This window comes from Leucopleurus acutus (assembly GCF_964270905.1).
Source record: "Leucopleurus acutus genome assembly, chromosome: 7".
In the NCBI taxonomy this organism is placed as follows: Eukaryota; Metazoa; Chordata; class Mammalia; order Artiodactyla; family Delphinidae; genus Leucopleurus; species Leucopleurus acutus.
The window spans coordinates 7,768,414-7,780,760 of record NC_139150.1 but is presented as its reverse complement, the minus strand read 5'-3'; the positions used below and the strand labels follow the sequence as shown (position 1 = coordinate 7,780,760).

Genomic DNA, 12,347 nt, shown 5'->3' with positions numbered 1-12,347 from the left:
GTCAGTGGGAGTCTCACAAGAACACAAGGTGCTGAACACTGTGAGAAGGGAGTCCAGGGTGTGATGCTGAGCAGGCTGTTTTCTGCACTGAGTTTTGGAAATGCACAGTCAGTAGAGAGGAAAGGAGGAAGGGCGTGGCCAGAGCTGCCCTCGGAAGGCTTCCCAGAGGGGTTCATGAACAGAATAAATACAACCGGCTTGCAGCAAGCCTTCTGGAAGGAGCCAACAGGTCACCTCAGACCCACTGCAGTGGGGCAATAAGTAAAATTTACAGCACCCAAAGCCTGATACTCGACCTGAGTCAAAAGCTGTTGGGACAAACCACCAGAGGGCTGCGCGGGGACACAGTGGAAGACCAGATGGCGATCAAGCTGTCCCCACCACACACAGAATTCCTGAGCCCCACGGGCTGCAGCCTGGGTGTACAGCAGGGGCAGCCCAGGGCACTAACAGGGCCCCTGCTGTGCCCGGGTGCAGTGGGGTGGGGGGACAGCACGGCACTAACTAGAGTCCCCTGAGAACTGAGGCACAGTGAGAAGGAGAAAAGGGTGGGGTTTCCTCCTCAGGCCCAGCTGTCACTCTGCCTCCCAAGGGGAGGAAGAAGATGTTTTTGTGCTACTGCCAGCACCACTGATGTTATCTTACTCCAAAAGATGGCACCTGGGTGGGGGGCGGGTATTTCCGCACAGACCCCCAAGCTGTGAGATGGTCCCCAGTGAGGGCCGACAGTTGTCCTAGTCCAAGTCTGGGTCATGTCACAAGCCCTGGCTCATGACAATATGGGTCCCATCACCAGCACCTGACCCCCACCTATCCAATCTTCAGGTTCTTAGCAGGACAGCTCAAGGGGTAGGGGGAAGAGAGTTTGGGTCCCAGGAACCCAACAAATTCTTCCCAGTCTGCTTCATTTCTCGGAAACCGTGGACCCCTAAATGTCTGTCAAACTGGGAGCCGTCCACATGGCCAGGCCTAGACTGAGGCCAACCACACAACCCACTTACAAGACCATGTGGTGTCATCCATTCACAGCGGAAGGCTGGCTCGACCCCTGCCCTCACTGGATGATGCTGTCCGGCTGCCCATTCTGGGCCACCTGTCCAGGGTCAGAGGCAGTGGTGGGGTTGGGCATGTTGCTCTGCAGGTAGCGGCGGAAATCTTTGATCATGGGCCGGAGGACCTGGATGAGGACGCTCAGGGCCGCCTGGGTGCCCTCCATGGCCTGAGCCTGGCGCTCTTGGGCACAGGCCTGCACCTCCTGGGAGCGACGGATCATCTGTAGCAAGTCATTCTGCTGCTCCAGGTGCTGGGCAATCTCCTTCACGTGCAGGTTGGTGACCCGCTGCTCCTGGATCAGCTTGGCTGAGTTGAGGGCGATGCGGCTCTTGAGCGCCTGTGGCTTGACTGAGGTGTCGGCATGCTGGGCCATCATCTCCACGGGGGCCTCCGCTGGCAGGGGTGGGGGGGCCTCGGCCGTGCAGTACTCCACCACTCCCTCCTCCAGCGTGTGATAGGCGGTCTCTGCGGGGACTGTGGGGAAGAAAGAGCAAAGGCAGTGGCAGGTCACCTTCTAGAAAGAGGGAGGCTAGCCAGGCGGGGTGGGGAGGAGGCCATTAAGCCCTCCCCTGGCTTTATAGCCTTTCATATATAAATCTAGAATCGAAGGGGTTTAGAACCTTAATCTACTTAATAACCAAAGGGCCAGCCCCAGATCTGGCAAAAGCAAAGATGCTAATAGTAAGACTAGCAAAAAATGTAGAGCGCCTACTACATGCTAACCCTTTGCACTCATGAGCTCCATGAATCCCCATAATGACACCAAGAGGTAGATACTGTCACATTCATTTTCAGAGAGGAGGTAGACTCAGGAACATGGAATGACTTGCCTAAGGTCAGCTGATTCATCAGGTCCAGGAAGAAATGCAGGCCTCCCCCAATACCAGAGTCCAATGTGTTCATCATCACCCCACTGAGCTGCTTCTGGCTAATAAAGGCAGAGCCACATGCTCCCCGAAGTGCCCCACTGGTCCGGCCTTCTTCAGTGCTTTCTTGACTTCCATGTCTTTTACGGCCAAGCAGAAAAGGAGGTGGGAGTGGGAAGGCACTAGCTAAAGTGCCCAATAAATGCCTCCCTGTCTCCTTGACCACCTTGGTCAATGGAATACCTAAAGGTCCTCCCTCTTCCAGAATAGCAATTGATTTAGACCAGTGTTTGACCCCCTTTCCCACCTCCATATCCTTGAGAAATATGACACTGTGGGGTTATGGCAGTCACACACACACACCCAATTCCCCCAAGCCCCACTGAGAATCACGGATCGAAACAGTTCCCAGCCTATCACAAAGAGCACTTAACAGTCATTGGTGCAAACCTTTATCTAACTAAAAAGTCCAACCAACCAGTTTCATTGTCATTCATAGGCGAGAACCTTTGAAGCCATTCTAGCTGGGCTGTTTGGGCCTCCAAGCATGTGGGAAAGGTCAGTCTTCTCCACCCTTTAATGCCAACATCCACTGTGTGCCCCCAACCCCACCAGGAAGCCCCCTTTCTCTTCTGAGTCCTTAGGTTCTCCCAACTGACAGTGCAGTTATTCATATATTCGTCTTATCTGTCCTACTAGAATATAACCGGCCTATCTCTTAGACACCTTGGTAATCCCAGTGCCGAGCCCAGGGTTTGGCACAGAATTGCCCTAGTGGTTGATGAGTGAACAGAAAGGTAGATTAACACCTGGAACCATGAGGTTCCTCAGCTGTGCCTGATGAATGTTCACCACACTGAAAACCGGAATGTCTTTGTCCAGAATCGATGTCCACCTACCTATTTATTCAACAAATATGTCCTGACTGCCTACTAGGTGCTAGGCCCTGTGTTAAGTCCTGTGGAGATATAAACATGGTCTCTGTCTTCAAGGACCACACAGTTCAGTCATGGACATGAATGGTGGCAAAACAGTGGAGAGCAAGCCAGCCGTCAGAAGTCCAGACTGCGTGCTGAGGAAGTCCCAGAGAGAACAGGATCACTTCTGTCTGGGGATCTCTTGGAAGGCCGCATGGTCTTCCAAGACTCCCATCTGACCTTTGACCCTTGGCAGCCAACCTTCCCTGGGCTGCCCCAGCTCTTGCTGGCCCTTCCCATTTAGGCACGCCAGACTGGGTGGGAGAGGTCACTCACTCTGTGTCAGGGTGACCGTGGCTGCGGCTGCAGTAGCCGTGGGTCCAAGGGCCACGGGGTGGATCTCTGTGGTACTGGGCAGGCTGATGATGGTGGCCTCACCCAGCAGGTTGCAGATGCGCTGTTGCATGGGGGTGAGCAGTACGGGGGCTACAGCTGGGCCACCAGCGCCACTGCCACCACCTGTCCCAGGCCCACCAGCTCCGTCTTCCTCAGTGGGCCCTGGGGCCTCGCCACCCTCCACAGCCGCCCGGACCTGGGCAACCTTGCGACGGACCTCGGTCTTGAGGTCAGACCACTTCTTCTTGACCTCAGGCAGCTCCCTGCGGCAGGTGGCCACGGCGTTGACCCTTCTCAGGATGCCATGCCATGCCGCGCTCTTGGCAGCCAGAGGGACCCCAGCGTTGAAGTGGTTCACCAGCAGGTGCTTCTTCAGTTCCAACTCCTCCACGATGATCTCCACCTCTCGCTCAGAAAAGTTCATTTTCCTTTTCTTGGCTGGGACGGCCATGGCCTCTCCCTACCTTGCTTTTTAAAGAAACTATAATCCCCTAACTGCCCCAATTCCCCTTCTCGCCTTCCTCAGCCTTTCTCCTCACCCACCCCCCCCTACAGGGGATAGGCCGGCCTTGTCCAAGGCCAAGTACCAGGCCTTTGGTAACCCCCCTTGCTACGCAAAGTGCGTAGGGCCCAGCCCCGACCGGCCCAGCTGCTGCCAGGCAGCTGCGTAATGGCTTCCTGAATCTGCCTCTTCCGCCGGGATGTGCGGAGATCCGCCCACTTCCCCTCTTCCCGCCTCGCAGCCCTTCTCCAGGGGGACCCGCCCTCCCGGTTGGTCGCGGCTCAGATATCACGTCGATCACTAGTTCTTTCGATCTGTCGCTCAGCTAAAGAGCATGCCTACTTACTGGAATTGGCCTGATCATTGGTCTAAAGGTGTGTCTGTCGCTACAGAGCGCTCCACCCAACCTAGCCTTTACTCACTTCCATTGGAAAGTTGTCCTGTCGTTCAATCATCAGTATTACGACTTTTACGCCGTTAAATTCAGCTATTTTATTGGTGGTTTTAGGGAGTTAGATTACCAAAACCCGGCTTCCTGAGGATTCCTAGTGCTTTCGGTCTTGAGCCGTTAGCCAGTTAATTTTCAGTTCCACCCAATGGCGCAAACTCTGCCTTGCAACCGCAGCTCACAATTGTTCCTCACGCAAATCCTACTTCCCACCGTAGACTGCGATCTCTCCTTACACGATGGCCCCTCCCATCCTTACGATTTCGCCGTCTAAACAGCGTTTCTCAATGGAAATAGGACGCGGGGCCTTCCGCCTGCCAATCACATGACTTATGCCTATCGCACCGTGATTTCCTCTCTCCTGCCCGGCTCAGCCAATCCCCGCCTCCCTCAGTTTGAATTGCCCCACGCTGAGCGGGGATCGCCCCGCCCTCTCCATTGATTCGGGTAGTCAAGGCCTGCGTGGGCAGTCCTCGGTGGGAGGTTCCGCCCCTCCGGGTGGCCCTCCGGGTCTGTGACTGGTCAGCGTCGTGCCTGGGGGTATGGCCATCCAGGCGGCGCGCGGCGGGGCGGGGCTCCCGGAAGTTGCCCATCCCGCCCGCTTGCCGGCACCTCGGAGCCCGCGCTAGTGGACTGAGGTCACCGGCGTGTCTAACGCGCTCTCCCCGCCGGCCCGTCACCCCCGCCTCGCGCCCGATGGTGAGCAGTGTGTTGTGCCGCTGCGTGGCTTCCCCGCCGCCGGACGCCGCCGCCGCCGCCTCGTCGTCCACCTCATCGCCGGCGTCCGTTGACCCTTGCGGCGGCGCCGTCTGCGGGGGCCCGGACCACCGGCTGCGCCTTTGGAGCCTTTTCCAGACTCTCGACGTCAACCACGACGGCGGCCTGTGTGTCAACGACCTGGCCGTGGGACTTGGGCGCCTGGGACTGCACCGCACAGAGGGCGAGCTCCAGGTAGGCAACGCGCACCGTCCGCATGGGCGGGGAGGGGACCCCTTCGTGCCCCCGCACCTCCGGGAGGTCCAGGTGACAGGTCTGGTCTGCACGACCGGCTTCTTTGGCAGTACCTTGGAGCTTGGCAGTCTTGGTGGACGGCCTCTCGGACTGGCTGGGACCTCCTGAGTGACAGACGGACACCCCATTTATGCCCTGTGGGGAGTAGAGCTCCTTCTTGGCCTCTGTGGGCGCTTGGGCCAGGGGGAAAGGCTCCCCCTGGGTACAGGTGGGCACCTTCTGGGCATTCTGATGGTAGAAAAGCCCCTTTTTGCTGGGGCTTTCCCCAGAGTAGAAGGCCAAGTCTCAAGAGTCCGGCTTATGTCACCTTCTGACCTCAGGACTAAGCTTTGATGCTCCCCTCTACCCATCATTAATGGTTTCATCCATCCTCCTCCAGGAGCACCCCTCCCTCCCCTCTCGTTTCCATACCAGTGGTGGGCCCTGATCTCGTTCCTCTCAGAAGCATGTGGGAGTTGGAAAAAATGGGAACTGAGGTTTCAGGCAGATCGTGACATGTGGGTGGTGAGAACTGACAGTTCTCATGGGTTAGATTCATCCCCAATTTGACATGCCTGTCCAGAAAATGGGATCGTGATCTCTTACAGGGTTGCAGATTAGCATGAAAGAATCTAGGGGAAAATTCTTCGTAAAAGTGAAAGTGTGGCCCACCTAGGAGGGGATTTTTTCCCCTTGTCCTAGAGTGGGCACCTGGCCAAGGGGGAAGAGGGGACAGAGATGTGTTGTCCTTTCTGTATAAATACCTCGAGCAGAGGCTGGTTCTTCCGCTTCTGTTTCTCATGGTATGTTTTCCTATCTGACTTTGTAGCTGTAGCTGCCCTTTTCCAGTATTTTATTTATTGTGGCTTAGCCTGATGTATAGCCTGGAGGAAGACTACTGAGTATTTTAAGTAAATTGTTTCTCTTCTAAGTTAGTTCCTTTGGTCCATTTGTACATACCGCAATTACAGAATCTCATAGCTAAGTGTGAAAAAAAATTTTGTTAAAACGCCAGTGAGTTAAACCAATTAGTTTGTTGGGTAGGTATACATAAAATTTTTAACTCATGTCCAGAATATCTTGGATCAACACCCAAGCTATTTAACCTAGTTAGGATAAGCCTAGGTTAACACTGTGCAAGGTAGAATCATTGGGTTAAGTCCAGCAGGCTTAGAGACAAGTTTTTTTTTTAAGTCTTTTCAAGTGAGTTTTACACAAAATGGTGTTGTGAGCTGGATATTTTCCAACCCAGAACTGATGAATAAATCACTTGGAAAGATAGGATGGCTGAACTCAGAGGGTCTGTGTCTTATGGGCTTGGGGATGTGTGGGCCTAGGAGAGCCTTTCTGCTTTTATGAACCTACCCACCTGGCATATGCCACCAGGAGCATCGAGGGCTCTTGGCTAGGGGAGTGTATTCAGTGTTTATACCATGCTTTGTGCCTCACCTGGAGTCACAGTGTGTTTTCAGTTCATGGCACATCTGATATTGATCCTAATCCCTTTTTTTTTGGCAGTAAATTTCTAAGGGCAAATAAGGAGAAGGTGATCATTTTTCTCTCCAGTATTGAAAGGAAACCTTTTAATTAGCCAAAGGGAGCCTAGCCCGTCAGGGTCACATTGGCTCTAAAATCTTTACCTCTGTGACTAAGTTCTACCATCTGAAACAATTCTTTTTCATCCTTTCGTTGTATGGCTTTAGTATGGACTACTTCTACTCTCAGCTTATGAATGTGAAATTATACAGCCTTGAGAGATTGGGAATGACCCATTTTATTTGTTTATTACCTGTGGCGGAGCACAGGCTAGTCTGTGGCGAATGGTTTAAGTATTAGAGAGAGAACCTGCCTTTTTGTGAATAGCTGGGCAACAGGAAGACACCCTGCCTCACGAACCCCATACCACTTCCTGTTGCAGTAGTATCAGAATTAGCTACATGCAGAAAAAGTAGTGTTGCAGTTTTGCAGAAGTAGCAAAGGCCAAAGAGAATTTGGGGGCCCTCCAGTTCAAAATGGGTTATCTGCCATGGGAATAGGCATTGAAAAACACAACATCAAACTTCGGTAGCTGCTTCAGATAACCCACAGGACCAGTCTGAGGTGCTAGGGTTTGCACAGGAATCAGCTGTGAGGGCTTTTCAGTGGGTGATGGGCGAACCAAGGCCTTGTGACTACACAAAGCCTCCCACTAGCTAACCACCACTGGGTCAAGTTTTCTTTAGAAAAGACCAGCGATTTTTGGCATCTGCCTTTGTTTCAGAAGAAATTGGGACAGTCGAGAAAAATTTACTTAAAATGGCAGTGGGCAGGCTTCCCTGGTGGCGCAGTGGTTGAGAATCCACCTGCCAATGCAGGGGACACGGGTTCAAGCCCTGGTCTGGGAAGATCCCACATGCCGCGGAGCAACTGGGCCCGTGACCCACAACTACTGAGCCTGCGCGTCTGGAGCCCGTGCTCCGCAACAAGAGAGGCCGCGACAGTGAGAGGCCCGCGCACCGCGATGAAGAGTGGCCCCTGCTCGCCGCAACTAGAGAAAGCCCTCGCACAGAAACGAAGACTCAACGCAGCCAAAAATAAATAAATTTTTTTTTTTAAAGAATGGCAGTGGGCAGAGAAACCGATGGCAGCCAGCCAGAGAAATTTTCCTTGTAAAGAGCATGTGAGCAAGAAGCCTGTCCTGGGACTAAAGAAGGGAAGAGTTTAGTAAAGACAGAAAAAAGATGATGCCAACAGTAGCAACTTTAGGAGATGAGACTTCAGCTAGAGCTAATTATAGCATTGCCTATTTAAGGCATTTTCATGTGACCAAACAAAATCTCTGTCTGAAAACAAATTTAACACATAGGTTAGAACTCAGGCAGCCAATTAGGGAAAGAACACAAGCTGTGTTACATGTCATCAGTTGTTCCTTCAGCTGAGGCTTGTGGGGCTCTCCTAAGGGGCTGGTGTTTGATGCAGGTGAGGATTCTAGAAGATGGAGGGGTTGAGGTTGTATATGCGCCATCTAGTTTGAGCCTCACAAACTGGTCTTTGGGGAGAACTTGAGGAGCAATCCTTTTAGAACCACATCTGTTATTCCCAAAATAGGTTTCAGGATTATCCAGAGATGATCCTGTCAAAAATGAGAATCTGCCCTGCCCTAATTCTCTCCTTGACCAGAGCAGTATATAGGAGGCAGTCTCTGTTGACCTGAAATAATCGAATGGAAGGTCATTAATATCAACTTGGTATTGCTTAATCAAACAGTACTGTTGAACTCTATACCTTTTCAGTGTTTGGCCATTTGTGGGGCAGGTATTTGCATAAGTAGCTGGACTTAGGTAAGACAGTCTACAGAAAAAGAGCCTTTTCCGTAGAAAAGGGGCAGACATAATTTGGTATAATAGAATGACACATTAGAAAAAGAAAAATGCTCTTTGCAGACTGGATTGAGTTCACATATTAAACTGATTGTGTTGTATTGTAAAATTCCTGGCTTGGAGGAATTATCAAGTCAACTAGAGGATGTTTTAAAAAATTAGTTGATATCTGGACTTCCCTGGTGGTCCAGTGGGTAAGACTCCACACTCCCAATGCAGGGGGCCCGGGTTTCATCCCTGGTCAGGGAACTAGATCCCGCATGCATGCCGCAACTAAAAGATCCCGCATACTGCAACTAAGAAGTCTGCATGCCACAACTAAGAATCCCGCATGCCGCAACGAGGATCCCACGTGCCGCAACTAAGAGCCGGCGCAACCAAAATAACTAATAAATAAATATTTTTTAAAAAATTAATTGATATCTGCAAAGGTGGAGCCAAGTACCCTGATCCTAAGACTGAGTGATAAATAAGAACCTACCAGAGTGGGCCTGATCTGGACCTTCAGTGGATGAATTCCTTTGATGTTCAAAGAGCCATCAATTGTTGAAGCCTCACAGAAACCACGGGGGAATGAGAAGAACAAATATTTTGCTGGTATTCATTTCTAGCCCAGCTGAGTACACAGCCGTGGGATGAATTCAGTGAACAAAACTGTACTCAGAGAGGACTAGTCTCATTAAACTAAAGCTGAGCAGACTTTTCATTTGTTGACCATTTCTTCTACCAGTGTGAATTTTGCAGAACCGAAGAATTTAGTCTCGGACAGGTCACTGGCCATCATAGGCCAGCCTCCCACCCAGTGTGGGAGGCATTCCTCCTGTGGCATCCTTCCCAGAGGGTCACCCAGCCCATTCCTTTGTGGACCTAGTCGGGGCCCTTGTGAGTTCTTTCTTAGGTCAGACTGAAGTCCGTCTGCTTGCATCTGCTACCCATTTGCCCCAAGGGTACCTTCAGGAGCAGCCCAGAAATGTGATCCAAGGGTCCTTGAAAACAGCTGTCTTATCTGAAAACAGCTATCCTCCTGTAATCTCTGCTGCTGCTCAGAGCAGTAGATTTCACCATGCACTTCTTCCATGGTATGCTGTCCACACTCCATGGTCCCTTCCCTGAGGCAGTGTGCCCTGGAGTTTAGACTACAGATTTTCCCTGGAAACATAACACGAAGTGAAGGAAGCCAGTCACAAAAGACCATATGTATTACATGGTCCATTTTCTATGAAAGTCCAGAATAGGGAAAGCTGTAGAGACAGAAAGTAGATTAATGGTTGCCTAGGCCTGTGAGCAGAGGGGAACGGAGAGCTAGGAAGGGGATAACTAATAATAGGTCTGGGGTTTATTTTTTGGGGGGTGTTTAATTTATTTATTTTATTTATTTATTTTCAGCTGTGTTGGGTCTTCGTTGCTGCGTGTGGGCTTTCTCTAGCTGTGGCTAGCAGGGGGCTGCCTTTCATTGCTGTGCGTGGGCTTCTCATCGTGGTGGCTTCTCTTGTTGCGGAGCACTGGCTCTAGGCCCACGGGCTTCAGTAGTTGCAGCACGCGGGCTTCAGTAGTTGTGGCTCACAGGCTTAGTTGCTCCGCAGCATGTGGGAACTTCCCAGACCAGGGCTCGAACCCGTGTCCCCTGCATTGGCAGGCGGATTCTTAACCACTGTGCCACCAGGGAAGCCCAAGGGTTCTTTATGAGGTGATGAAAATGGTCTAAAATTGACCATGGTGGTGGTTGCACATATCTATGAATATACTAAAAGCCATCAAATTGTACACTCAAATGGGTGATTTGTATGGTATGCAAATTGTATCTCAATAAGACTTCTTTAAATAACCCAGTACAGTCTTTGTGGTATAATGTAAACCTGGGTTCAAGTATTGTCTGTGCTGCTTGCGAGCTGTGTGACCTTGAGCAAGTTACCCAACCTCTCCAAGTCTTATCAGCCTCCTTATCTTGGTGGTAGGAATACCTACTTCAGTGGGTTTTTGTGGGATTGAATTAGAAGAAGTACAAAGAACCTGGGACAGGGTTCAATACAAAGTGACTTGTCCCCCCATCGAGTCTGAAAATAAGATGCCCACAGTTGGTCGTATCCTCTACATTTTTTTCTTAGGTTGCTAAGGTGAAAAGTGGGCTAGAGGGCTTCCCTGGTGGCGCAGTGGTTGAGAGTCCGCCTGCCGATGCAGAGGACACGGGTTTGTGCCCCGGTCCGGGAGGATCCCACATGCCACGGAGCGGCTGGGCCCGTGAGCCATGGCCGCTGGGCCTGCGCGTCTGGAGCCTGTGCTCCGCTGCAGCGGGAGAGGCCACAACGGTGAGAGGCCCGCGTACCGCAAAAAAAAAAAGTGGGCTAGAAAGAAGGAGAAGGTCTGGGGGATGTGGGTAATAAAGGGTGTGTCAGTAATAAAGGGCGTGTAGCACCCAGGGAGAGCACAGTCTCCTGTCAGCTGACAGAGCTGCGGAAGCCCGGGCCCTATAGCTTTAAGGAAGATTAAAACAGAAAAAAAAAAAAAGAAAAGAAAAAGAAACCCCAGTGGCAGGAGACTTCTAAGAAGTGGTCTTGTCACTCTACACCCAATGATGTCTTTGGCCCAAATGTTTCCCTGGATGGAAATGGGCCCCCTTGAGCACCGCTCTTGTCAGCCTGTTGCCCGTTGCATGAGCCATAGATGGTCTTTTCTCAAATATAGAGTTCACTTTGAGGTTGTGAAAATGGAAGCTTCAAGTAGAGCTTAATTAAAACCTTTGGAGATTATGTCATTCACCTCATTAGTGTGTAGAAGTGGGACTGAGGCTGGTTGAAAGCAAAGGCAGCGGCAGAACCCAGGATTTGGACTTTGCCCAATTTAGCTCAACATACACTGCCTCCTTCCTTCCGTGGCTGGAGGTACTTAACTAATCCTTAAAACTTTGAGACCTGGGCTTCCCTGGTGGTGCAGTGGTTAGGAGTCAGCCTGCCAATGCAGGGGACATGGGTTCGATCCCTGGCCTGGGAAGATCCCACATGCCGTGGAACAACTGAGCCCGTGCACCACAACTGCTGAGCCTGTGCTCTAGAGCCCGCAAGCCACAGCTACTGAGCCTGCATGCCACAACTACTGAAGCCCGCGTGCCTAGAGCCCGTGCTCCACAACAAGAGAAGCCACGACAATGAGAAGTCCATGCACTCCGACGAAGAGTAGTCCCTGCTCACCGCAACTAGAAAAGCCCGTGCACGGCAACGAAGCCCCAACACAGCCAAAAAAAATAAAAATAAATAATAATAATAATAATAAAACTTTGAGGCCTTTATTTTCACAGTTTGTGACAAGGAAGTATCTGTGCCATGACACCAGCTGAGCGTTTTAAGACCCCCATAGTGCTCAGGAAGCAGGGCCTGAAATGATAGGTATGCTCTGGTCTATAAAAGACTCAACACAATACCTAAAAAAAGAATTTGTTGTCTTAAAGTGCGCCTTCCTTTAAAATAAATGAATAACAAAGGTAGGACAGAAGGAGCTTCTTATCTGCTTTAAACTCTTGGCTGGGAAGCTTGAAAAGGAGGTGAGTCATGGCTTATTTTCCCAGGGTCCTGGGGAAACTGGAGCCGGTGGCTGTCCCTGTTCCTGCTGCTGCTTTGTGAAGCTTTCCACATTCCATCTACCCCTGGCCTCCTGCCTCCTTTCCTCCAGCCCTCCCTCCTCCTGGGCTGGAGTCTGATGTGACTCTTCTTACCAAACACAGGGAAAACCACCTCCATTGTGTGAGAAAACTCGCAAAAAAAGAAATGCCAGTGATGAAAAAAAAAGGGAAAAAAAGGGCAGGGAATGGTTTAGATCACCCAG

General features: G+C 51.2%; 2 protein-coding genes across 4 annotated transcripts in view; one reads left to right on the top strand and one right to left on the bottom strand.

Annotated features, from left to right (window-relative positions):
- Positions 1-903: 903 nt before the first annotated feature.
- NAIF1 (nuclear apoptosis inducing factor 1) lies at positions 904-3,683 on the bottom strand (the record flags this gene model as incomplete). The annotated part of the gene is made up of 2 exons (XM_082843331.1): positions 904-1,527; positions 3,173-3,683. The coding sequence occupies 2 exons, from the start codon at positions 3,681-3,683 to the stop codon at positions 1,055-1,057; spliced, it is 984 nt and encodes a 327-aa protein (XP_082699457.1). The 3' UTR covers positions 904-1,054.
- Positions 3,684-4,861: 1,178 nt separating this feature from the next.
- The window catches only part of SLC25A25 (solute carrier family 25 member 25), a 31,904-nt gene continuing 24,418 nt past the window's right edge, over positions 4,862-12,347 (top strand). For all 3 annotated transcript variants that reach the window (XM_082842502.1, XM_082842501.1, XM_082842506.1), the window contains exon 1: positions 4,862-5,133. In XM_082842502.1, the coding sequence (XP_082698628.1) occupies positions 4,879-5,133 (255 nt within the window). In that variant the 5' untranslated portion in view covers positions 4,862-4,878. The remainder of the gene's footprint in view (positions 5,134-12,347) is intronic.